The sequence below is a fragment of the Rousettus aegyptiacus genome, unplaced genomic scaffold (genome assembly GCF_014176215.1).
Source record: "Rousettus aegyptiacus isolate mRouAeg1 unplaced genomic scaffold, mRouAeg1.p scaffold_m13_p_11, whole genome shotgun sequence".
Lineage (NCBI taxonomy): Eukaryota > Metazoa > Chordata > Mammalia > Chiroptera > Pteropodidae > Rousettus > Rousettus aegyptiacus.
Genome location: NW_023416286.1, coordinates 57,867,978 through 57,894,768, shown reverse-complemented (window position 1 = coordinate 57,894,768; position 26,791 = coordinate 57,867,978). Strand labels below are relative to the sequence as shown.

The window sequence follows — 26,791 nt, the reverse complement described above, 5'->3', positions numbered from 1 at the left end:
ACATAGAGCTGCAACGGGCCACCGGAAGTCTGCGCAAGCTGGAGATGTTACACTCGATGCAATCTCATTTGTCACACACTCACAGGCTTGTTCTAGTGTCTAAATGTTTTTATTAATCTAAAGTCAAGGCTCCGCGCTTCCTATTTTTTTGTGTTCCTTGAGGACACAAATGAAAGAGAAAAGTGGCCTGGAAGGTGGAAAATTAGGTGACGGACTGAGCGAATATCACCTCATGAGCAACTGCCCACACTAGTGATTTGCAGTTCTTCAGGAAGATGGGGGAGGAAGAGATGGCTGAGAAGTGACAGTATGGTCTGATTTGACTGAATAGAAGGTGAAGAGCGGAAGAATATGAGCAACCTGAGTGGGAGTCTGGGCTTAACTTGGAAGACTCTGGCATTGTGATTGGGAAGAAACTCCACTGCAGGAGCTCCATGAAAGAAGGGCCAGGGGATCGGGTTGGGAGACGGGCTCAGAAACCTATGCTGAAGGGGACTGGAGGGTGATCTTAAATGATCACAAATTGTTGTCTGAACTACCCAGGAGAGTGAGCCCTTGCTGGACTCTGAGCGCAGGAAGGGGGGAATGACCCAGCAACTTGGAAGGCCAAAGGTCAGATCTGAAATGATACAATGGAGAAACTAATGTATTAATAACAGGAAGGAAAACTCAAGTTCAAAGTCTTCGGGATATACTGGTCTACGTATCTTTAACTAAAGGTTGATAGATTTTACGTTTTTAGTAGCATTTTTATAATGTCTTCTCTAAATCTTTACACTGCTCAGTAACTGTCCTTTAGATATTTTTTTTTAGAATCGATTTTTGGGGTGACATTGGTCAATAAAATAAATAAGTTTCAAATGTATAATTCAACAATACTTTATATGTATATTCCATTGTGTGTTTACCACCCAAAGTTGAATTTCCTTCCATCACCAAATATTTGACCTCCATCACTCCTATCTATCTCCCTCTTTCCTCCCTTTAGATATTTTAAGATCTTTTAGGGCAAGAATTACACCCTTATTTTTGTGTTCTGTCATACCACAATGTCTTTTTGGTCATCAGTCTCACAGGCAAGGTGCTCAAATGGTAGATAAGATCTAGCAAAGTGAAGTACATTTCTTCCCTTCCTGGGTATGATTTGTAAAATTCTTTAATGTGAGTTGGATAGTACAACTATCATTTTACATGTAAGAAAACTAAGGTACAGAGAGGTTAAGTGACCTGCTCAAGGTCACACAGTGAAGCTACGATGCGTGTCTGCAGGACCCAGGCCTAGGCTTTGCACTCCTCATACTTTCTCAGTCTTCCAGCTGTGTGTGTGCAAGGTGGTTATTTCCCGCCCCAACGACATATGTGTCTACCTGGCCTCTCTCTGCAGTGGAGTTACTCTTGGTCCGCTCCGTTCTGACAGGTACAGAGTTTCGCTCAAGTCTTTTATCTAATCTAAAATAGTTCTGTGACAAGATGTAAATTGTAATCCTGAAGGAAATCTGCCCAGGGAAAACTCCCTATGGTAATAACTGCTATGAGTCACTACGCTACCAGAGCAGACAGAACAATCATAATAAAAAATTCTGGCGCTGATTCATCAGGGAATGAAGATTTTTTAAAGCAGTTCTCAAACCTGAGTGGCATCAGAATCGCTCAGGGCTTGTCACTTACAAGTAGCTAGGCCCCATCCCCAGAGTGTCTAATTCATAGGTCTCGGTGGGGCCTGAGAGTTTTCATTTCTAACAGGCTTCCAGGTGATGCTGAGGCTGCACTTCCAGGAACAACTGTTGATAAGCACTGATTTAACGTCATCACAGCTATAGCGATAAACATTGTAAACTGATAATTCTCATAAAATGACTCCCTTTAGAAATGTAGTTATCTTAATAAGAAGAATGTACTTCTGTGTCCATTAGAAAAGCAATTCATTGACTTATAGGGAAGAGATGATACTGTGCTTTACATGTTATTTTATTATTCTAAGAGCAGGAATAGGGACTCTTTCTTTAAGAACATAGGATTTTTTTTTTTTTTAATTTTAACTTTTATCCTAGGTGCCTAATAGGTAGGAAGGGTGAAAAATCCTCTGCAATATGCTGTTCTGAGCTATTTTATGACAAGCCATATTCTTACTTTGTTAACAGCTTTACTAAGATATCAATCATATCACACATAATTCACCTATTTTAAGTGTACAATTCAATGGTGAGAGCGGAGCCTCAACTGAAATGCAGCACCTGAACCTTTATGATGATGATGTGTCATATGACCGTCCACATGGAACACTTGACAGTGCTGACTTCTGGACAAGTAGTGAGCGGACGCTTTCCTGGTTCGACGAAATTATGGCCACTCTTTGAAAAACGTTCAGAAGGACCTGTCCTTCTGAACAGGTCTCCCTACTGACTTTTTTTAAAGTCAAAAAAGTGTTTTAAGTTGCCCCAGTCATGTTGCTGAACCTAACCTAAGAGCAGATAAGTCAAGCCTCCCCCAAACCCCCCTCCACGGTTAAACTCACTCCCGGGATGACTCTACACTTGTCAGGACCTGGGAAATGAAGCAAACACATTTCTGAGAATGGGTTATTGATGGCTAAACAGTACGAGAGGATAAATGAAAACTCTGTAACAACCGAATAGGTGGCCTCTGAATGCAGTGAGCTTCCTGGTACTGGAGTATTCAAGCTGAGGCTGGCCAACCACTTTTAGAGACCGGGTGAGTAGGATCCAGCTTTATGTCCCATTTGTTCACTCAGCTTAAAATATCTGAGCGGGTTCATACTGGGACCTGCGTGCCAGAGATCATAAGAGGTTTCTTTCTGTGAGACAGATGTAGGACTGTGTGCAGGGGTTCCTGACCTGTGGGCCACAGGCCTAAGAGGGGTCCGTGTGGGTTTCAGGAGTTGGTAAATCACCTGAAATTGTGTGTGAAAGCATTCTGAAGAGATAAGGGCCAATTGTTTTCATCAGATTCTAAGGGTAAGTGATCTGATATTGGATATGAACTTCTGGTCTGGGAGAAGAAAATGCAAACAGATAAACAGGAAAATGTCATGAGTATTCAAAAGCAGACATTAGATAAACGTTAAACTGAAGTGAATATGTGGGAAAAGTTAAGCAAGCTCGAAGAGCCCTTCCAGAGAGCTCTGTGTTGGTTTCCAGGCTGACGTCTGGATGTGAGTCCTCGGCAAAGCCAGGGAAGTGGTACCTGTCAGGACTGTGAGCCGTTTGCACTGCTCCTCCACCCCGCCTTGCCTCTTCCCAGTCTGAGTGAAGGGCATCTCAAACATGAAGCGGCGGATGTTGTGAGATCTTTCAAACTCCGTTTTCCTTTCTTGCAATTCTTTTTCATCAAAGAATGGGATCACGTGGGTCACCTGGATATACGCATACTTGGAATCCAGATCCTTAGGGTTGACCTTTAAACGAATAAATGAAATGTGAGACTGGTGCTACCTGAAGGACTCCTTTAAAGCATACCTAAGCTGTGTTTTTCCACTTTCTAGTAATAAAAGTTTTGGAAAAATTCAGAAAAGTTGGGGAAAAAATAGTACAATGAGTATTCACATACCCACTACTTAGAACAATTGCTAAGACTTTGCTATATTTGTTTCAAATATGCATACACATACATCTACACATATAGACTCTTTTTTTACCTGAACTATTTCAAAGTAAGTGGTACACATCATTAAACTTCAGCCAACATCTTCTAAACATGAGGACATTCTCTTCTATAACCACAACACATTATCATACTTAACAAAACTAACTCCCAAATACCACCCAATACCCAGTTTGTATTAAAATTTCTAAAATGTCTCCAGGATGTTATCTATAGCTATTTCTGTTTGAACCAGAATCTAATCGATGCATACATGTTACATTCAGTTGTTATGTCTCTTTAGTCTTAGTTAATTTAGAAGAATCCCCACTATTTCTTTTATGATGTTGACATGTTTATTTTAGTAATAATGTTTATAACCTAGGTGTGAAAGTTATAATTAATCTGTACACAGACTAGATAGAAACAGATGTAAATTAATTTAATACAGATACAGACTAATCCAAGACTAGTCTAACCATAAGTTTAGTTCCTGATTAATTCAGCACATAAATGCTTTTAAAACTACATTGCTGGAATTAGTGGTGCTCTAACTTTTGGGACACACTAGAAGATTAAACATAGGCATTTTCCAAAAAAAGAAACAAAAGCTAATTATTCAGGAGACAAATAATTTTGCACATATTAACTGTATTTAAGCTTCTAGAACAGTAAAAGGGGACATGCAAGAAATGACTGTGCAGAAAAACTGGAGATTTTACTGGAATCTGGGCAGGCCGCGATGGCTTTACTGCTCTCACATTATCATGTACCACTGTTCTCAGAGATGTTTGTGAAGAAAAATAAAAAAATAGATGTGAAAGTGCCTTAACCTTTGGAAGTTAAGAAAATACATAGTCATGAATTATTATTTCTATTTTAGAAATAGCCATTTGGCCAATCACTATAATTGTATTCAAACCTATTAAACTTAACTCTCTTTAGCAGAAACAATTTAGAAGCAGTGGAAACAGTCTTGCCTATTTTAAGTAGTATTTTCCTAGTCTCCATTTTCAAAGTTGTATGTATGTACATATCAGCAGAAGGAACAGAGAACTGTGTTTAGAAGAAGGTCTAGGTAGCTTTTCAGCTGCTGCATCAAGGACCACACGTGAAGACGGGAAGAATGACGCATGAGAACCTTGAAAAAAGGTTATAATGTTAAAGCCACAACTTGATCTGGACAGAAGGTTTTGGTTCCAGAGAAAAAGGCAAATTGGACCTGAGTAAGTTGGTCTAGAAAGACCAACAAGGTGGCCTTGAGGTTTAGGGTTAAAAACAAATCAACAGCACATGCTTATCTCTTTTTCTTTGTGCAACGCTGTTAAAATGACAGTATAGAATTAACCTGCAAGGACCAAGAAAAGAGGAGAGAAGACAGCAGTGGATGAGAGAGTCTAACGAATTTCTGGAAGGCAGGTGAACAGAGGTGTGCTATCTAATTTGGCAGAGTGGAGAAAGTTCTAATTCAAGTTTCCACAAAGAGGGGCAATGAGTGAGTTGGAGGACACCCAAGAAGCGTGCCGCTATAGACTGAATGTCTACGTTCCCCCAGATTTATATGTTGGAATCTTAACTTCCAATGTGATGACATTAGAAGGTGGGAGGTGATTAGGTCATGAGGGTACAACCCTCATGATGGGATTAATGCCCTTATGAAAGGGACTCCACAAAGCTCCTGCACCCCTCTCTACTTTGTGAGGACACAGTGAGATTGCCACCTATGAACCAGGAAGAAAGACCTCACCAGACACAGAATCTGCCAGCACCCTGAGCCTGGACTTCTCAGCTTCTAGAACTATGAGAAATAAATTTCTGTTGTTTATAAGCCTCCAAGTCTATGGGTTTTATATAGCAGCCTGAACAGACTGATATCCATTGAGTCCAGCATTAGAATTAAGGTGCTTAGGAGAGGTGTGGGGCAGAAACCAGAGCATGTGGCCCCAAATCTATCTGGAGTGGCAGAATCCTGGGTTCCTTTTCCTAGCCCTCATCCCATAAGAGAGAAGAGAATGTTCCTTGGAGAAACTGGTTTGGAATAAGTCTAAGTGGGATCACCAGTCTCAGCAGAAAACAAGGATGAGGTGCAGAGCAGAACACAGGGCGAGTAGGTGAAAGGCTGCAGGCTGAACCCGGCACCTTCGGCTGTTGCTTGTCTTGTGTACCCAGAATCCAAAATCACCCCTTTCCTTGTCCCCTCCCTACCACGTGGGCAGGAGACTGGGAGATTCTTATTTGGAGAAAACAATGGCCCCAAGGAAAGAGATTCCAGACACTGAGTACTCACCCCAAAGCCGGGCTCAGGATGGAAAATGAACTAAGGAGCCTCCTAAAGGTGGACCTGAGGCAGAGCTTGCCATAGCTGGATACTTACTGAGCAGGAGGAGAATTTTTAATGCAAAGAACAAGAGTTTCAGGAAGCAAAGGGATACCCAATTTTGGGAGGACAGTGGGACACATAAATATACAGGAAAACAAAGTAGGTTCGGCAAGGGTCGTCATGAGAGCAGTACCATAGAAGACAGTCTCTCTACCTAGAAGGTAGATCTCATTCCTATACATGTGCTGGCTAGTTAGTTCATTCCTCAATCTGTCCGTCTGCTGGTCCATCTGTCCAGACATCCAACACTCAGTCAGAATGTCAGGTAATAGGCCAGGCACCATGCAAAGTGCAAGGAAACAGTGCAGTGAGAAACAGAACTGTGGGCCCTCCTCTTACAGTTTCTAAAATTCTAAATATCTAGATGAAAAATGGCATATCCTTTCAGGCATTAATTATTTTATAAAAGAATATCTTTTTAAAATGATGAAATAAAGATTTGCTTAATGAAGAGCATCTGGAAAGAACAGAATGGCATTAAGAAGAAAAAAATATACTTGCTACTCAAAGCCAATCATTCTTAATTTTTTCCTGGGTCTTTTTTTTCTATACACATTTTTACCTACACACGTTAATCGTACGTAATCAAAACAATATTAAACTGCTATGAAGTGTTTCCAAGCATGGTCATACCTTGCCAGAATCCTGTATCATTTTGACATTTTCAGAACCAAATTTATCTGAGTAAAGTTTAAGGAGTCGCTGAGAAATTTCTGACAGAGGCGTGAGTTTGGGTTCTTTGTAAATATACTCCTTTCCGTCTTCATCTTCAAAGAATCCCTGTGACACAGAGCACAATTAGACCTGTCCCCAAATACAAGGCCAGGCTATCACCCAGGAAGTGTTCTTTTGTTAAAGGGTTGAGAAAAAAAAAAAAAAGAAAGAGGAATGATTCTAAAATAAAATCTTAATTAAACAGGCTTTCCCAATAGGAAGGAAAATGATAATAATGTGAAATCTGGGTGCAAAGATAAAGGAAAAACACAAAATTGCAAACTCATTCATGAATGCTGTCATTATGCACTGAGTGAAATGAAAGACTGCAGATTCAAGAATGTGTTCTCTCAGTGAAGTCTGATGATGAGATTCAAGCCTGTTTCACATTCCCAAGAAACGGAACTCGCTAAGAAATGATTCAGCAGTCTGCTGTAGGCAGGCCTCAGAAACACAAACATACCCTTTCTCCTGACTGCTCCCACTTACACAGGATTGTGGTATAAATGGAAGCATTTGGGTCTGGAGTAGTTTCAGCAAAAGCTATGTACAGTTTGTGTAAATTCTATTTTGCTTTACTTATGAGAATAATATTAAAGGGCTGTAACATAATATCAGAAAGTATTTTCATTATCGCCAGTCATATCTGCTGTCATATCACCGATATTTTCATCATCATCATCTGTTTGAGCACCAATCATGTCTGAATACAACAAGGCTAAGAACTGAATGGGAAGTGAAAAAGGTTGAAAAATTTAAAGTCCAGATTGAAGTTAATATTTGAAATAAATTTTAAAAAATGTTTCTCATCTAAAATAAAAGAGAAAATGGTGCCAAAAACACAGTATACATATAAAAAATGTAGACTAACATGAAACAAAAAACACCCACATCAAACTATGAGTTTAGATGCAGTAATTTCACTACATTATTTGCTTTTTAAGCATTTATTGTAATTACCTCCACATCTGTTTCACTGTCTGTAAACTGGTATTGCTATAAAGTTACAAAAGATAATAACAGGATAAATTGAAGGTTATATTATGCTTATAGAAAATCATACACCCTAAACAAATGGATTATAATTTATACTATTTAATCTTGTTAGAGACTTGGAGGTTAAATGTTCAGTTAATTTTAAATTAACCCTTTCATATGGGGTTTCTGAAATATTACAATGGTAAATATACTTGTGCAGATATTATATTACAAAAGAGATGCACAGAGACAAAAGAAACTAGAAAGTCTTAATTTTGGTTTAACACATGCAGTATAGATGTATGAGAAAACATGATTTATTTCTGTAAATGGAATATAATGTTAATTTTTTTTTGGAGTTTATAATGACTGGACATATATGCATACAGACTTGCAAAGGAAATATGCAAACCACACTGAAATACCAAAGATGCCGCTAAAAAAGTCTTATGAAGGGAGAACTTACCGCTGCCTTAAGAAAGTAATAAAGAAAAGACAGGAAGAAAGAAAAAAAAGCAAAATGTTTACTACTGAGGAAGATAAGAATCATACTAAATATAATCAATTCATCAAATTAACATTTATAGAAAGCAGAAAATTTACAAAATGCAATTTTATAGATTTTTTTTAAAAAGAGGACCTGAGACAACAAACAGAACAGAGAAGAGGCTCACCTGCCCGAAGAAGGCCACTCGGAAGTAGGTCCCCAGAAGCCTGCGGCCCGAGTGCATGACCTCAGTCACTTTGCTGTAGGCCCGGTGCAGTGTGTCATACAGATGGGCTAGCCTCTGGAAAACAGGAAGAAAAAATTTCTTCCTACTTGGAACTAGTAGAATCAGTTTTAAGATAACAAATGAGATCATGTGGGTGAAAAATCCTTGGAATTCAGTTAAAAAGAAAATTAAGAATGTATTTCGATTGTACAACTGGTATTGATCATTTCTAAATTGCAATGTTTCTACCTGAAGGGTCATCTTTCTACAATCCAGTAAGCAATTTGTTTACCAGCCTAACATGAAATGTTGGGGATGATAAAGTCTTTTAATGGCATTTTTGGTCCTTGCTTTTCTTACGCAATTGGATATGTTAAGATAAACTGGATGATTTCCCCAGCCTAAGAAGGATGGAGGGGTGGAGCATCAAAGAGTTCTGAGAAAAAAGGCAACTGCTGATTGATTATAACTCTGTTCCTGGCAACCTTTCTTTCTTTTTAAATTTTTTTCCCCCCCTCTTTACTTTCTCCCCAGGGCCTGGCGCACTGGGGTATGGTCTGTGGCGCCATCTGGGGCGTGAATCCAGGTCCTTCTGTATGTAAAGCAGACATGCTAACCACTAACAACACTATGGAGTCACTCCTGGCAACCTTTCAAAAGTGGAGTTCCAGAACTACCAATCATTGTTTGAGATTTGGGGTCTGCGTAGAGGTAGGGCCTAAGTGAGTGACATCTGATGGCTGAGGGTGGTGACTTCCAGGGTGATGACAAGGAGGTGACCACATGGAGGGTCAGAGATCACTTGCTTATCTCTGACCATGGCATGCTTGTTCTCTTTACATGTGAGAAGGTCTAAGGATATGTGCCATTCCACTGTCTTCTCAAATCAAATGGGAAAAAACCAACCAGATACCTCAAAATCCCTCCGCTTCTCATAAATGGGGATAATGAGTTTATAGATGTCGGCGATCAGCTCGTAGCGTTCAGCCTTCCAGAGTCCATCTGCACACTGCTCTAGGAGCTCCATCAGCACATCCTGATTGAAGGAGAAGGCCACCGGCCAGAAAAGAGTGTTACAAGGAACATGATATTGTATTCCTTGCAGAATACATAACTGGTGAAGACAGCTCAAAGCAACATTTCAAAATATGGAATATTTAAAACACTGACCTCTACCCTTGTAACAACTCATCACTATGTTCTTATTCAATGAGTTATTTTTCAATCATGTTTACAAGCAGAAGAGTCACACTGTATGGCTCTGTAATAGTTAATTGCAAGAAAAAAACTGACATTGATAGCTTCACAAAGGCTCTTAACTTTTGTTATTAGTTCTCTTTTTATAAATTTGAATTTTTTTTTCTTTTCTGAGGAACAATGACCATACCGAGACATGGAGCATTACTAAGCATGACTTCAACCCAAACTAAACATCTCAGAACAATTTAGTGATGGTTTGTGGTAGACACTATGCCTGCATTACCAACATCCTTTCCTTCTTCTGCTGGAAATTTCTATTTTTTGAAGTTTGGATAGTTGCCCTGCCTCCATTAAAGTCCTTACACTTTGGAAGAAGCTAACACTGTCCTTGTGCCAATACCACACTGTCTTATTTATTACTGGAACTCTATGGAAGGATTTCTCTAGAGCAATACTGCTGATATTTTGGGCCCAATAATTCTTTGCTTTGGGAGCTGTCCTGTGTATTACAGAATGCTAAGCAGCATCCTTGGCCTCTACCTACTAGATACCAGTAGCAGGAATGTCTCCTTTCCCCCTCTCCCTAAATCATGACAATAATAAATCCGGACATTGCCAATTGTACCTTGGGGTTGGGGGTTAGTGGGGGGGAGTGGCAAAATCATCTTGAAATCAGGTAACATGATTCTTCTGACTTTTTCAAAATTGTTTTGGCTAGTCTAGTTCTTCTACCTTTCCATCTAAATTTTAGTCAGTGTGTCAATTTCTACCAAAACTCCAGATGGGAGTTTAATCAGGACTGTTTTGAATCTATAAATCAATTTAGGGAGAAGTGACATCTTAACAATATTGTCTTCATTCCATTTATTTAGGTCTTCCTTGATTTCTTTCATTGGTGTTTTATAGTTTTTAGATCTATACAGATTTATACCTGTTTTATTTATTTAATGTTATTGTAAATAGTACTGTTTTTAAATTTTGATAATTTATTTTTTCAAGGGAATAAAATTTGAATAAGAGTGAAAGTCATCCAATGTATTTGTAAAAACTATATAATCATTAACAATACAGTGAAACAATGGTATAATAATCCCTAAAAAGGTTACATGATTTTTATATATTAATCTTATATCCTGTGATCTTGCTGAACTCAATAGCTTTAGTAGCTTCTTCTCTAAATTCACTGAGATTTCCTGTCACAAAAGAAAACTGCATCTTATGTGAACAGAGAGTTTTATTTCTTTCTCTTGCCTTACTTCATTGGCTCTAACCTATACCAGAATATTGCATAGAGTGACAAAAGTAGACATTCTTGTCTTGTTCCCAATTTTAGGGTGACAGCATTCAGTCTTTCGAGATTAAGTATAATGTTAGCTTTAAATTTTTTTTTGTAGATAATCTTTTCAGGTTGAGGAAGTTCCTTTCTACTCCTTTTTTAAAAAATCATGAATGGATGTTAAATTTTTCAAATGATTTTTTCTGCATCTATTGAGATGGTCATATGATTTTTCTTGTTTATTCTGTTAACATTTTAAATTATATTGACTGGTTTTTCAATGTTGAACCAATGGTGCATTACCAGGGTAAACTGCACTTGGTCAGGATGCAGTTCTCTTTTTTATATACTGTTAGATTCATTTTGCTAATATATTTTTAAGGCTTTTTATAGTTACCTTTTAACATGTCTGCATCCTCTGTAATACTGTAAATAAAGGGTAGGGCCTGTCACAAGTGTAGACACCCTGAATTAAGAGCAGCAGGGATTAGTTTAACAGTCGTTAGTGTGTCTCTGCGTAGTACTGGGAAGGTTAACAATCAAGTGGATAAAGCACTTCCTGCTCTCATAGAGCTGTGTCTACTGTGGAGACAGGTCCATTAAGAGATTATAAAAGATGGTGGTAAGTGTGCTGCTAAACAAATGTGCAGGGAATCAGGGATGCAGAGAGGAGCAATTGGTCACAAAGAACTCAGACAACTTGTAATTCATAGAAGGCAGTGTTTTAGGTATTAATCCTGAGAAGAAAGCAACAAATCAGTATAGCTTGCTAGGGCAGGGACCACATTTTGCTCACCTTTGTATCTCTAGCACCCAGCACAGTGGCAAGGAAGCTCAGCAAATATTTGCAAAATGCAGTAGGGGGATATATCCTGATCTGAACCAAGGGTAGAGCATTAGAGATGTTCCATGGGCCAAGTTCACTACTTCCTACTGTTAGATTTGAGGGAATCATAATAGTAAGGACACATTATGTAACTTTCATGATTTTAAGAGCACTCTTGGTCAAGGAAAAGTGGATGGTTAGACAACTTTACCAAGTACAATCACCAAGCTTGGATGAGACACACATAGGGGAATCATCCAATGTGTTCTGTTAATATGTCTTTTGCTTTGGATGTTCTATAGATGTAATGTTTTATGTTTGTTATGTATGGGCAGTTGTTTTTGAATAGAAATATAAGCCAGAAACTTGCCCTGCAAACTTCATATAACATTTGCTATATTCAATGGTGATTAGTTGTTACTATATGAAACAAGAGTTGAGTGTGCTAGATACCACTGATTTTCATTTTCATTATTTGTGGTACTTACAGTGTATAAAGTCACCATGAACAATGAACTAGTGAATATTGAACCACTCTGCCTTCGGAAATATAGGGTTAGGTTCCTGAGAGCCTCTGCTCACAAAATTTTCGACAATGAATCAGTACAAAACCGTGTTTTACCTGTGTTTCTCCTTTGTTGACTTAGTATACACTGTTGGTTAACATCGAACTCATAGCCCAAAGCACTACAACTCATGCCTGAAAGCTTATCTAAACTAACACAAGTATTTTCTCTGTAAAGCACATCACTGCCTTCCTGTGCTCAGAAAAACTATACAGTGTTATGGCACTACACTTCTTAAATAGCAAAATCATCAACAAAAGGCACAAAGATGTGAAACACATGGCACTAAACAGAAAAGGACAGCTGTTTTTAGCTTGAGAGCTGAAACAAGGAGGCGGAGTATTACCCCGTTCCATCTCAACTAGGAATGGGTAAGCTCAGATTTTTGGCACTCTGTGCATGTCCCCAAATGGTCACAAAAGCATCTTGATGAATACTGATTTGGGGGGTTACAACAAAATGTCAGCAAGTGGGCAAATAATGAAGATGGACTGCATTTTTCATATTTCCCTCCAGAGCCCCCTCTCAGCCTTGCCAGGCCTGTTCTCTCTTGCTCTGTGCTCTGGGGGCTGATGCCCCAGGACTGCTGGCCTGCATTCTGGGCTCCCTGTCCTCTGGCTCCTGGCTGGGTCGGCTAACAGAAGGCCCAGTGGGACACTGGGGATCAGGTAGAGAGTGAGGGTGGGGTGGCTACTCACTGGCTCGCTCCCTGCCAGAGTGCCGGGATTGAGCCCTCCCCAAAATAACACCCACAGGTCCTATCAGGCAGCCCCTCTGTATAGCTTTTCTCTCTCCCCTGCTTAGTCCACAGGTTGAGGGGTGGTAACCCAGCTGCTGCTGACCTCAAGGATATTGCAATATGTCTTATTGGTTTTCCTAAACCCTGCCCGAACTTTAAAAAAACAGTCCCTTTATTAGACTTCTGCAATTCCCCCCAGGTGCCACCTATTTTCTTCCAGGACCCTGACTGTCTAGGATAATGAGGGAAAGATCTCAAACCTGTAATGGCTGTGTAGAATTCTGATACCATATGGGACTCAGAATTCTTCAGTCTGCATGGAATCCAACTCGTGAAATAAAATTACAAGCAAACATGGGATGTTTTTCTTTAATTGAAAGTAGCTGGAAGGGAGTCTGTTCTTGAGGTCAGAGTCAGGAAAGATGAACTGTGCCCAATAAAAACTCATCTGAGACCTACTGAGAGGAGAACTGTATATTTTTAGATAGTTCCTCTAAAATCATGTTAGGAGAGCATTAAAGGCATTTAAATATATCTAATAATGCAGACTAAAAGGATAATGATTTTTATTAAGCTATGTGTTATATACCTATTCTCTTTTCTGACAGACGTTTTCAACTTTCTCTTTTTCTTAAAACATCCTGATAGCTGAGCAAAAATGCAAGTGGCAATATCTGTTTCCCTGGCTTTTAGAAACACATGTTATTCTTTCCATTCCCAGCTAGTTTCACTCCTGATGTGCAGGGCTTGCTCAGGACTTTATAACCCCTGTGTGTCTTATCCTAATCATTATAGATCATTGTGTACTGTGGACTTTGTTAAAGATTTACCACTTTATGCTTTAAGGACAGAGTGGAAAATCCATATTCTGAAAATCACTGATAAAGTTATCCCTATCACATGGGTACCATTCACAAATTTCCTCAATCGAGTCTATACTTGATTTCATAGGTTAATTCCCTGGGCTGTAGTGATTATTCCAGCCTGTGACTTAATCAGATGAGCAAACTTGAGCTTCATTTTATCATCACTGCAGGACTAGTTCCTGAGAACTGTTTATTTTCAAATCTGTAATTGTTCCTGACATTATTGTTTTCCTTCATGAAATCAAACAGAATGGCACACTATGGAGGTCTGACCTGGCATGAGGGACAAGGGTGGCTTCGGCAAAGAGAACCCATTCGAGCCTCTTCCCAGGGAAAAATCAAGTTAAAACTCACCCTGAACTGAGAAGTTCAAAGCCAAGAACACATGGCCCTGTTACCTCAGTGACAGGTGTCACACTTCAGAGTAAAAAATGAAAAAATACCATCTGTCCAGGCATTTCAAGGTGGAGAGACGGCTGAACTGTTAATGCCATGTAATAACCAACTTGATTTTTTTATTTTTCAGGATACTTCAAAAACTTTATCTACTGTGGTTAAAATTATTTTAACATTTAAATACGAAATACATTCAATATATGTTACTTTCCTTTCTCATGTTCAGTTTTTAATTTAGTGGGTCATTTGAGACTAGACAAGTTATGATAGTGGTTCTTAAACTGTTAGGGCTTAAGACCTATTTATATATCAAACAATTATTGAGAATTCCTGAAAAATTACTAAGAACTTTTATGTATGTGGGTGTTATCACTCAATATTTATGTTAGAAATGAAAACTGAAATGGTAAAATTATTTATTCATTAATTTAAATAATAAACCTATTGCATGTTAAGAAAAATAACATTTTTAATAAAAATAACATTTTCCAAAAACACATTTAGGGAGAAGAGTGGCACTGTTTTACGTTTTTGCAACTCTCTTTAATATCTGACTTCATAGGAGAAACCTGGATTCTCATATTTGCTTCTCCAGTCAATTTGTTCTGTGTGTTGTTTTGGATAATGTATACAAAGAAAATCCAGCCTCACACAGACTTTAAGTTGGCAAAGGATCTCAGAGACTTCTTGAAAGGGCCATGGGGACCCCAGGGGTCCCAGGACCACACTTTGAGAACTGCTGACTCATGAGCTAGTTTATGTCACGGAGGATGTTTGTTCATAGGCCCTACCTACTGGCAAGAACATGATGAAAAGCCATAATATTAATTGTAGGACTCTGTAGCATAAAAACAAGGATAATAGAGGCAGAAGATATTTATTCCTTTCTCTGTTCTTTCTTTCAATAAGAAACAGACAATTTTATTTTTCCTTAAAAGATGGGCAAGATTAAAGAGCTTTCCCTTGACTATTCCATCCTGCTCTAGGTTGAGGGGAGGCAGGCACACAGGAAAAACTCTCCTGGCAGAGTTTCCTCTTCATGGAAGAGGAAATTCAGGGAATGCAAGCAGAAAACTGGCATTTGTTCAAATTTCTAGCTTCATTTCAAAACTCTCTAGTTATAGATAAGTGGCTGCAAGGTGACCCTATTCATCAAGAATCTTGCAGGAATTGCCACAATGATCTAATGTCAAACTTTTGGGTCTCTTCTGGAGGTGGGACAGGTGTCTTGTGGGCAAAACCTGGGCTAGTGCACATGAGTGGAGGCACCCAGTACCCGGCCTGAGCGGGCTGCCCCTCCCCCAAGCCAGTCTGGCCTCTCATGGCTTTGAGTGTTTGGAGGCCCTGGGGAGACATCTGGTGTTGGAGACACTGATTTAAAAGTCAGATTAAAACAGCAATAAAAACCGTGAACTGGAAAAATTAATTGCTGGAAAGAATGAGAAACTTTCTGGCCAAAATATCAGACCTTTTGCCATGTGTTTGAGCTCTCGGGCTCACTTCACTACTAACCAGCTCTTCTAACTCTCTTTCCAGAGTAAAGGAGGGATTCCTAGAAATGAAGAAGGTAAGCTGCTTTTGCTGCTCTGTTTCAGTTGCCTGGAGAATTATTTTAGTTAGAGCGAAGTGTGTAAACAGCAGCTGCAGAGATATTCAAATCACTGAAAACTCACGCAAGTTTCAGCTCACCTCGTTGAAATGGACATCCTGCATCCCGACGTCTTCCATCATGGAGGCTTCCTCATCTATGTTTGGGGTAATCACCCTGAAGGCTGTGCATCCTTGTCTAAACATACCTAGAATCAAGACAGCAAGGGAGAGTCTGTTACTGAGCTGGAAGTAGATGAATCCTGAGGGTTCTTCCTGCCCTGTATGTTTTTGTGTTGAATGAAATAACTGATTTTGAAATCTTCTATGTCTCAGGCCAGCATTCCCATGGGAGGTCTGAGGGCCACTGTGTGGTTTTCTTCAATCACTTCCAAATATTTAACCTTCAATGCCCTCAATTTGTTTCTTTTTCTCATCTCTTTTTATTTTTCAACCACCTTTATTAAAATGTATACAATATTTAAATAAACTGTAAGTGAACTGAAATAGGTATCGAATCAAATTAATGATAAAATAATAATAAACAATAATTTGATTTGTACTCAGATACCAAGAAAAATAAAGAAGCCAAAGCCAATTAAGGAAATACATATGACTCAAAAACAACTCTGTTTCCTTCAAGCTGTCATCTCACCCACTCTGGCTGGAGGTAAGCCAGAACTCAGATCAGATCTTGTCCTTCTCCTTCACGAAGCAGTCTACAAGATATAACTCAACAGCCACAGACTTCAGCCGAGAGGCTGTCATAGCTGGTTTCACATCGACTGTCTAGGATAAGGAGAGGCCTTCTTTCCTCTCCACAACTGGAGAGCAGGATCACAGAGTGCATAACCATTCAGGGTCCTAGGCACTCATTTCTCTAAGAGGGAATGTAGGTGGAATAAATACCTGGGATACAGTAACAGTAACCACGGCCCCTTTGGAGCCTCTACTTGTCTTGGAGTCACTGGGAAAAGTTTTACGTCAGTTGGACAATGTAAGCTGGGCAAAGATAATCAACTGAAATGTCTTATTACTCTATTTTGAGAGGCTGTTCACAACAAAACAGAAGTCGTTTGAGACCTCCCATATTTCCGGAAAAAGAGCACAGAGTATTTTGAAATCAAGTTTTATAGGAGTAGGTCCTAAAGCCAGAGCTCCTCCTGCTGCATACTAGTCAAGGTTTCCAAGCCATTCATGGGTTGTCTAGTGTCTCTGCCACCCACCGTCTTAGTTTAGCCTTGTTTTTGTTTTATGGAGACAAATGATTCCCTTATGAAAAGCATTAATCTAGGAGCTTGAGGATATATTAGTGGACAAAAAGCAAAATTACGGAAGCCAATCACCCACTTTTAGGCTACAGAGCACAAGAAAATACACGACTCAGCTCCGGTGGCGCAAGTACAGTGGTGGCCAAAGTGCTTGCCGCTCCTTGCCCACAGGGACAGACTGCCATCGAACCACAGAGCCCAGAGAAGGAAGGGAGGAAGGAGAGCCAGAGCCATCCATGCAGGGTTGAAAAGGAAAATCCCCACACCTCTGAGTGTCATGTGGATGGGACGGCCGGGGCCCCGGGGGCCGGACTGACCCTCAGGCTCACCTCCCTGGCGCCTCCTCTGGCAGGTGCTGTGGTTGTAGGGGAAGAGGGTCGGCTCCCGCTGGAGGGCTATGTCTGCTTCTAAACATGAGGAAATGTATTACCTGATAATAGGTCTCAACAGGACACGTGCAGGTAGCAAGAGACTATGGAACCCTTCTAGAATTTCTTTCTCTTTCAGGCTCTGATGTATGACAAGCTAGACTCCCTTAAATTTCATTCCAAATAGCCAGCTGTACCAGAAATAAAGAAATCGCCTGGTCTCGGCATCTGTGACTTCCTACCATTTCTCACTTTGTAAACATAACCTCAGTCAGATCTGGTGCTGCTGTGCTCCAGTATACGTGCACGCACAACCAGCTTTTCTAAGAACCTTGGTGTTCCAGCAACAAATGCCACCACTTGAGGCTGCACTGGCTTTGAAATGGAAATGAGCAACTGGTGTCTGACCAAAAGGAACCCGTGAATGAATGCATGGCCTGCTAATCTGGGGGCCAACGCAGAATGCACAAACAGGTGGCATGCACTCCTTGCCATCTCCTGCCACTGGGGGGCAAGGTTTCCAGCCAGCAAGGCTGCCTCTTCACACAATAAAGCCAACTGGGCTGCTTCCAGAAAATGCCGTCTGATGATCTTCTGTTACAACTGTCTTTTGATTGGCAAACAGTTGCAGTGGGAACTATCTTAAGGAAAAATAAAACCCTTTCAGCTAAAGATTGGCTGGTGAGGGACACCCAGATGCAGAGCCCATTAACTAGTGTTTGTGAGATGGAGCCACTGTAAGAGGGTATATGACAACATGCTGTCCACTTTTCTTTTTGATATTGGCATTTCTGATGTGCATACCCGGTCAAACAAATGTCAAGCCAGAGAATAAAACAACACACACACACGCATACACAGCACACACAAAAACGAATGCCCCAACTCTAAATCTTTCTCAAGAAGTCTGGTCTTTGCTGCTTTGTACAGTTTCATGTTCATTTCACAGAACACAGGAATCATTCCTCACCTTTTCGTGTGAGATATTCTGCCACCAGGGCTGTGACATGGACGTAGCACATTGCTGCCTGTAATAAAAGATACATGTCTCAGAATCACCATTTATAAAAGATGTCAAAAGACCTCACAGACAGAAATCTAATGACTGTATGCACTTATATTAGATCTCAAGTTACAACTAGTGTTTCTAGTAGCTGACATTGTGGCTTTTGAAAAAAGTGGAATTCACACAAAGTGAATTTTGAAATAAATTGGGAATTGAGACAAATGGCATAATTTGTGAAGGCTCATTTCTATTCAGTTATTAAATTTTAATGTAAAAGATAAAAACATCTTTTCTTACTATACCTAAGATTTCTGGATCATTTCTCATAAAGTGAAAAGGTAACCATTTGAAGAAAAGGTGTGTGCCTTGCTAGGTTCTCAGAGACCTGCTCAAATTTGAGGGGCTAATAGTTTTCTCTTGACTTAAAAACGATGAAGTTGTACCTTTTTACAAACATAGGATTCTAAATGAAAAAAAATGACTTTTTTAAACCAAGTTCTCATGGTCTTATAAAAATCAAAGATAGCTCTTAGAAATGAAGCTACTATAAAGTTCTAATGCCTGAGCCCCTGGTTCTTACCAGAATGAAAAAAAAATGACTACTACTAATAATTTATAATTCATTTTTATTATGTCTACTGTATGGTCAAATTTACGGTCAAATAGAATCATTTGACTCCTTGAATAATCAATATGTAAAAATAGTTACATAAATTTTTCAAATGTAGAACTTAATTTTACTGATTTAATTATAGAAGTTTAAAAGTAAAAGCATATTCCTTTGCTAATACAATTGACCATACCTAAATGTCTCAGGCAAAAACCCTAAACAGAGTTTTCATGGAAACACAGAACCTATCTTATAGACTATTGTTTTCCTTAACAACTTCCATTTTACTGATGATGTCATTGAGCCACAGAGGGGTTAAACACTGGCTCAATGTCACGTAGTCAGTTAATGTTGGGTCTGTGATCCAGTCTGTCTCTGGAGCCCACACACCCAACTCCCCGGCACGCCGTCTGCTTACTGACACATGGCGGCTCCGTATAGGAAACAAGGGGGCACTTCGATATCTACCACACCCACAGATGGAAATGGACACTCTCAAAAGGGAAAAGAGATGCCTGGTCATTACTCTAATAACAGGAAAATTTTATTTTATCACAAAATAGCTGAATTTTAGAACTAGAGAGTTTTGATGCTGAAACTGAGTATACTTGAATTGGCAGGCATCTGTATGAACATGGATGTTTTTTTTTTTTTTTCTGAACACAGATGTTTTCTAAGAGATCTTTTGCGACAGAAATATCTCCTTGGGATTAGGTAAATCATCGAAATGCTTAAATGACTATGAAGTAACCTTGAGCCGAAAACTTAAAAATATCACATATTTTTAATTGGCTTCTTTTAATTACTGGGCAATGTTTCTCAAAATTGGATTCTTTTAGTGCATGGGAGACATAATTAGTTTTCTCAAAAACTCAGAAGGAGAGGTCTGCAGGGCTACCTCGGAGAGATCTCCGTTTTTCACATGGATCCTGGCCATGCTGTCCAGCCACGTCTTCCTGAGCTCCGGAGTGCTGGCGTAGGACTTGGCCAGACTGTACTGGAGGTCCACCAGCATCTCCGGGTCATTCTCGTGCTCCTTCATCTGGGCAGTGGCCATCAGAACCGTGCGTATCCTTTTGGTCAAGTCCTTCACATCCGAGGAGAAGGTGGTGTGCTAAGACAGGGTTGGAAACAGAACACATGGCCTTCAGCTGCATTGTGCCTGTCCACATACACATTAGATGATGAGGCGGAGTCTTGGCGGTGCAAAAACAATGGGACCAGGCCACCTACCTTGATGAGCCTGTCGCTATTGGCACAGTTGTTAATGATAGACAAGGACTGCTGGAATCTGGTTCCCCCAATCCCGACAACATCTGCTATCAGCTGGCTGACGGAAATAATGACCTTAGGGACACAATCGTGAGCAAATCAATTAACCTGCAAATGATGCTCCAGGCACAGCTCCTGCTTCCAGTTAGGATGTGCATGAGGACAGGCCAAAGGGGAAGTTCTGCGCAGGGATCACACTAATGTAGGAAACAGTGTCTCGGTCATCTCTCTGCCCTTCCAAGAATCATTCCAGAAGGTGATTATATTACCCTTAAGTATTTTGTTTGCACAGTAAAATGTTAATCAGGAGAATGCAGAGGAATGAGAATCAGATAAGCCTATATCACTTGGATAGTTATTCACTTATTACTTTCTCTAATAAAAAGGGAAAACATTATTTACCTCCTTGGTTTTTGTTTTGAACTTATATGTACTATACATTCAATAAGTGGACTGTCCTTTGCAGTTTTGTTAAAACATATAAACCTTAATTATGCACTGGGGGATCTGCCTTTTGGGGGGTCCATGAATAGCGCTTCCTTTACCCAGTTACTCAAACTAAAATGTAGACGCCGTCCTTATTCCCTTCTTTTCCTTCACCGCACCCAAGGACAACCAGTTATGAAGTGCTGTTGACTCAACCTCCTCTTTCTTTTAACGTCCCCATGTCTGGTCCAGGACACCATCCTCTCTGCCCTAGATTTGACCATGGTTTCCTTGAGGTCACCTTAGCTAAGGTCTTAACTCGCCCAGCACTTAACTCAGCACTGGAGTCCAGGTAATCTCTCCACATAGGCAATGATGCCTCCCTTCAACTTGGTCTCACTCGTATCCACAACTCCTCTATAAAGACCTCTGCAGTTTCCTAGAAGAATCCTTTCCCACGGGTTGCTAAGCCCTCTTCATTCTTCACATCCTCTGGGAGGGAGGCTTCATTGGCCCCCCAGTCAGAAGCTCCTCCTTGGTGCACTCAAGTTCCTCTTACAGCCCTGGGCACACCACATCACACGAGCTTCAGGGGCTGCCTGTCCTCCAGGATATGTACACTCCATGAGAGCCAGACAGGGTTCTGTTTTGTTCATAGTTGGATCCATGGATCCTAGCATGTAGTTTGCAAGTAATAAATATTCATTTAAAAAAAGGAATAAATACACAGAAGGAGAGGGCACTCCTACATGTGTTTGCAGGGAAAAAGAATCTACAAACTTACATAAGACTTTTCAGTATCTTGCATGGTTCCCAGAGCAGAGAATTTGGGACATTTTAACTCTGGAGAGATGGCAGGTGTGTCAGCAGATGGAAGACAGAAAAGAACCACTTTGGTTTTTTTGTGTCTTACCTAAGATGTTTATTTTTACTATTAGGCATCCTCGCATAGGTTCTAATATATCTCGGCCCAATGGAATTTAAGCCAATATTGATTCACTATGTATGTGTCAATTTACCAACAGAAACACGTCCTAGGCCTAAAGTTTACAAGGTAAAAGATGAAGTAAACCAAATCAGTCACTGTGCTTTTGAATACTCTAACTCAAGACGGAGGTAAGTTCATAAATGTGACACTCAAAGTTTTCCCAATGAAACTGAATTTCACAGAGTACGCTTGTATTGGAAAGCTAAACTACACGCACTTGCAAATGTGTCCGGACAAAGGACTTCTTTCCAGTGTAGTCGAAGTTATTCCTCATCAGGAAGTAGAGGAGCTGGGAGGCCTCGGTTCTGATGGAGCTCAGCTTGGAGTTACAGCACTTGAGAATCTCATAGCACAGAGCAGCACACATGTCAGCTCTCCCTTCGTAGAATGTCGAGGGGAACTAGATCGAGCAGGAGAAAGCAAATGACCACATGAAAGTTAGTGCTCCCTTCAACTCCGGGTGGAAAGAGGTAAATGTATCACAATCAGTCATGACCTTCCCTGATGAAACAACTTACCTTATAAATTAATGACCGTAAGGCAGTGAAGACATTTTTTAAAGCCGTTTCAGACTGATTTTTTTGAAGAAAACACAGGTAGACATCAAAAACTTTTTTCATGAGAGGATTATGTCCATGGTCAGTCAGGAGCTGGTTCTTTGAAACACACAGTGACAGTATGGTTAGTGAAACACAGCAGATACCTCTAATAGGTTTCATACAATTTTCAGTCTCAAAGGTTGTTTTCTAGGTACTAACACAACTTACAATTCACTGCCATAAGTCCTCTTATAGTACAAATAACCTATCAATAAATTTATTACTTAGGATAGTTTACTTTTTATTGTACACCAGCAAGTGACACAGAGGTAATATTTGTGACATCTTAAGTCCAACAAAGAAGTCCATTACAGGAGTCAGTTAATTAATGAGCTGGAAAAAATACTGACGTGAGGTATATGAAACAGGTATTCTAAAAATTAGGCTTTGTCTCCACCCACTAGGCTTTTCAGGTACTCTATAATCAGTTTGGTAAGGTAGAAAACATATAGGCTTTGCTCAGGCATCATTTACCATGTGCATGGACTTGTGCAGATAAACTGAATCTCACCATTCTCATCTGTAAAACAAATGATCCTACAACGAACCTTGCACAGCTACTGTGAAGACTTGAGGTCAAGTATAGAAAACATCTAACTCATATTGTGATCCAGGTCAATAAGTGGTAGCTAGTAGGATTTTAATGTGCCACAGATGTTAGTTAATAAAACAAGAGGGTGGCGATTAATTACTTCCCATCATTCTTCAAGATTTCTTCATACCAACGGCAAATTCGTACTAATTAAACACCTTGTAAGCCTGGATGGCTAAAGCTCTCATTGACTCCTAATCATACACAGTGGATAGAGGTGTCTGTCACACAGCTCAAGGGCACGCAAGTGCATTTTATACAAGTAGGCGAAAATGACTAATAAAAAAATGTGAAGAGGCCAGTATCTCAAACGAGTCTTACAATATAGTCAAATAAAAAGAGATAACTGATGTTCAGATAATTCTGTTACATAGCAAATTATGGCTGGAGTTATAGTTTCAAGAGTTACCTCATCTTATTGTTGGAGAAAAATTTTTACCCAGGGGATAAGTTTTGTTTTTTTTGAGTCCAGTGATTCACAGATTAATTCACAGCTGGTAGGACACCTGGAATTCACAGTGCTCTTTACATCATGAGATACTGAGGTGCAGTATTGAATTCCATCATGGGAAAAAGCAGCAAATTAATAAGCAGAAAACATGACTTAATTAACTGAATGTAAAATTCTCAACCATAAGCAGCTGTTCACCAACCAAAAAAAAAAAAGGCTGTTTCCAGCATTTTGAGAACTGCTCATATGGTTTGTTGTTTGTGAACACCACTGTTCCCAGAAACCACAGTCCTTCCTAATTATGGCTGGATTAAGGTTGGGATGAATCTGTACGTGAGCTTTTATTTTCTCAGCACTCTTCCCTGGAGCAATCTAGGAGGGATGGTTCATATAAATATTGCCAAGACCCCCTGTCCTGCTGTCTGAATTTGTCCGTCCCCAAGTTCCTACCACTGGAACTGAATTTTACTTTTTTCACTCTCTGTTAAGGTTTTAGTCTGCTTGGGCTCTGATCCCAAAACCTTCTTGTAAGAATGGAATTAAAGCTCACTTATACTAAGACAAAGAAGCCCTCATTTAAAGGGCAAACAACCTTTCATCCTGAACACACTCTAGTTTACCAGCTGCTTTCCTTCATTTTCCAATCGGTTTTCTTCTCTCTTTCTGTCTGTCTTTGTGTATCTCTGTCTCTTTCTCATTAATTAGAAAGTCACAGACACTGAACATAAAAATGCTCTGAACATTCAGAAAGGCCCACAGGGGGAAACAAAAGCAAAACAAAAATCGCTCTTCACTTTTGCACTTAGAAATAACCACAGGTTAACCGTAGAGTGTATTTCATTTCCATCTTTTTATCCCTATACACTTTTACTGAGGACGGGAAAGCTTCGTTCAGGAAATTAAGTTAATATAATACTAACAACAAGAATTCTGGGCTTACATCTTTTCATTTTTCTCTCACTAAGAACATGATTTCTTGATTGCCTTTGGCAACTTCTTAGATGTAATCAATTAAGAGACTCAGTAACCATAGGGCTGTAACTACGAAAGAGAATTTTTCCACAAATAATTGTCAGCTGATTCAATGTAATAACTAAATTTTCTGATATGCTCCAATTGATGCCTCAGTTGAGTAAACATTTACAAAGGCAGGTCCCAGTGACTGCTGCGCCAGTGAGTCTCATGGACCTGTGACTCTAGGCCACGCAACGATGGCTTGGCATGACACCGCTGACGCTGTTGCATCTGCCCATTTTCCCACTTCTAAATGGGGGAAGGCGGGGGTGGTGGAGCTGACCTTTAAACATTAGAAATTTCTGCGCACAGGCATATAAACTTTGACAGAGGTCATGTCAGTTCTAAAACTCTACCTTTCCTGTGGTTCTCAGGAATCAGGCCCTTTATCATAGAACCAGGAAGGTGTGAACACAGGAGAAGGTACTTATTGCTCCACTCAAGTCAACAGTTAAGCTCCTACTATGTGCCAGATACAGGGGAGATATTTTTTAATACTTCATATCAACCCATTACAAAGTTGGCATAATCGCCACGTTCTTGGTAAGGAAATCAGGGCTTAGAGCTATCAAGTAGACCTATCCAAGGTTTACAATCTGGCTAATGGTGGAACTGGTGCTTATGCCCATGGTATTCGGTATACATGGCTGTCCCCCAACTGTATTGGAGCTGGTCTATGTCAGCAAAGTGGTAGGGCCATCTCACTTTAAACCCACAGCAGTCCTGTGAGGCAGATCTTATTCTCCCAGTCTTACGAATGAGAAATTTTAGGTCTGGAGACATAAAGTGATTTTCCTAAAGATGTTCGGCTAATAAATATTACAATCAGTTTATCAAATGTTGTTTCTCTCTCTCAAGAGTCAGAATCAATTTGGTGGCAAATATCGGAGATCCAGGAACCCTTCCTCGACCAATACTCTTCCATAATATGAAGGAAGCCATTTTCAGAGGTCCAGGCAAAAACTGGAGGTGGCTTAATAAGGAAGTTATCACTATTCACATGGTGCTCCCAGACCACACCGTGCCGCAGGTGCCCTTATCCCCAATCATCACGCCAGGTCCAAGCCTGTCTTGTAGCTCCAGGGTATCCTGCTCATTCACAAGCTGGGGCTCAGGCAGAGAATAGAAGAAAGTGTCACCACTACTGTTCTGAACTTAAGGACAAATATATAATTTCAATTGCTACCACATTTGAACATGTTTAAAGATAGCAGAGGCAGAAATGCCTGATGAGGTTCCTATATTTATCATCCTCAAGGGTAAAGCAAAGGCTTGTTCCCCAAGTAAGTGCTTTCCTCCAGCCAAGAGTTAACCATTACCAGAGGCTGTTTCCACCATTTGCACACATGTGGCACATGCTGACCAGTTAAGTTTTATAATGTTTCAGAAAATTAAGTCATTAAATGCAGTAGTTTCATTAAGGAAATTTAAAGATTAATGGTTTCCTTGAGGGGCAAAACAGTTGCTGAAGTAATAATACAACACAAGAAGTTCTTGCTGGTTCAGCTAAGTAAGTAAGAAGAATTGAAAGGGTAAAGCTCTAACCATCAACAGTCGTTTAATACGAACCTTAAACGCCAGTGTGAACAGAGAGAGAGTGTCCAGTGCTGTGAGGCACACCTCGGTGGCGATGTTGGCTTCAAGTAACGACTGGTGAAGAACATCTGCATCTGAGTAGCCATAACCTGCATGAAGTACAACACACGGTCACTGCCGGGTGGCTGCAGACAGAGGGGATGCTGGGACAGCAGAGTCACAGTCAACTTCTGATTATTTATAGAAGGCTTACATTTTTGGCACGGGGGTGGTTAATAAGGGTTCCATTTAATTATAACTTTTTCGACTCTAGAAAGGAGGTAATTTATTGTGTACTTGCTATGTACCAGCCATAATTCATGAAGTTTACATGCACAACCTCATTTACTCCCTCAACAGCCCTATGAAGTATGTACATTATTAAACCCTTTTTGCAGATAAGCAAATGGAGGTAGAGAAAGGCTAACAACTTGTCTTAAGTCACACAGCAAACGGGAGAACCAGGAAGGCATCTGGATGGGAGTCACTGAGTTGTGCCACTGATTGAGCCATTAGGACTACTCAGTGAGGGATGAGGGAGGCTGAGATTTCCGAAGCTTCCTACACAGACAGAGGCAGCAGCACAGCACAAGGGTGAAGAACTGAGCCGAAGTCAGAGTGCTGGTCGCTGAAATCCAGCTTGGCCACATACTAGCTGTGTGACCTTGGGCAAGTTATTTGGTCTCTTTATGCCTCAGTTTCTTCATCTATAGAATGGGGGTAATAATAGTATCTACTTCAAAGGGTTGCGATGAGTATTAAATTCACTGAGTATTAT

The 26,791-nt window shown here is 40.1% G+C and overlaps 1 protein-coding gene across 28 annotated transcripts in view; it reads right to left on the bottom strand.

Annotated features, from left to right (window-relative positions):
* DOCK9 (dedicator of cytokinesis 9) overlaps window positions 1-26,791 on the bottom strand; it is a 236,178-nt gene that overhangs the window by 7,802 nt on the left and 201,585 nt on the right. For 9 of the 28 annotated variants that reach the window (XM_036228861.1, XM_036228853.1, XM_036228843.1 and 6 more), the window contains exons 39-51: window positions 26,008-26,123; window positions 22,301-22,438; window positions 22,000-22,182; window positions 20,330-20,443; window positions 19,995-20,210; window positions 18,451-18,508; window positions 15,944-16,050; window positions 9,299-9,421; window positions 8,347-8,460; window positions 8,139-8,144; window positions 7,655-7,690; window positions 6,614-6,760; window positions 3,205-3,415 (exon numbers count right to left, since the gene is read on the bottom strand). In XM_036228861.1, the coding sequence (XP_036084754.1) occupies window positions 3,205-3,415; window positions 6,614-6,760; window positions 7,655-7,690; window positions 8,139-8,144; window positions 8,347-8,460; window positions 9,299-9,421; window positions 15,944-16,050; window positions 18,451-18,508; window positions 19,995-20,210; window positions 20,330-20,443; window positions 22,000-22,182; window positions 22,301-22,438; window positions 26,008-26,123 (1,569 nt within the window). Of the gene's footprint in view, window positions 1-3,204; window positions 3,416-6,613; window positions 6,761-7,654; window positions 7,691-8,138; window positions 8,145-8,346; window positions 8,461-9,298; window positions 9,422-15,943; window positions 16,051-17,441; window positions 17,520-18,450; window positions 18,509-19,994; window positions 20,211-20,329; window positions 20,444-21,999; window positions 22,183-22,300; window positions 22,439-26,007; window positions 26,124-26,791 lie in introns of all 28 variants that reach the window. The other 19 variants (XM_036228837.1, XM_036228844.1, XM_036228836.1 and 16 more) reach the window with 3 other exon arrangements.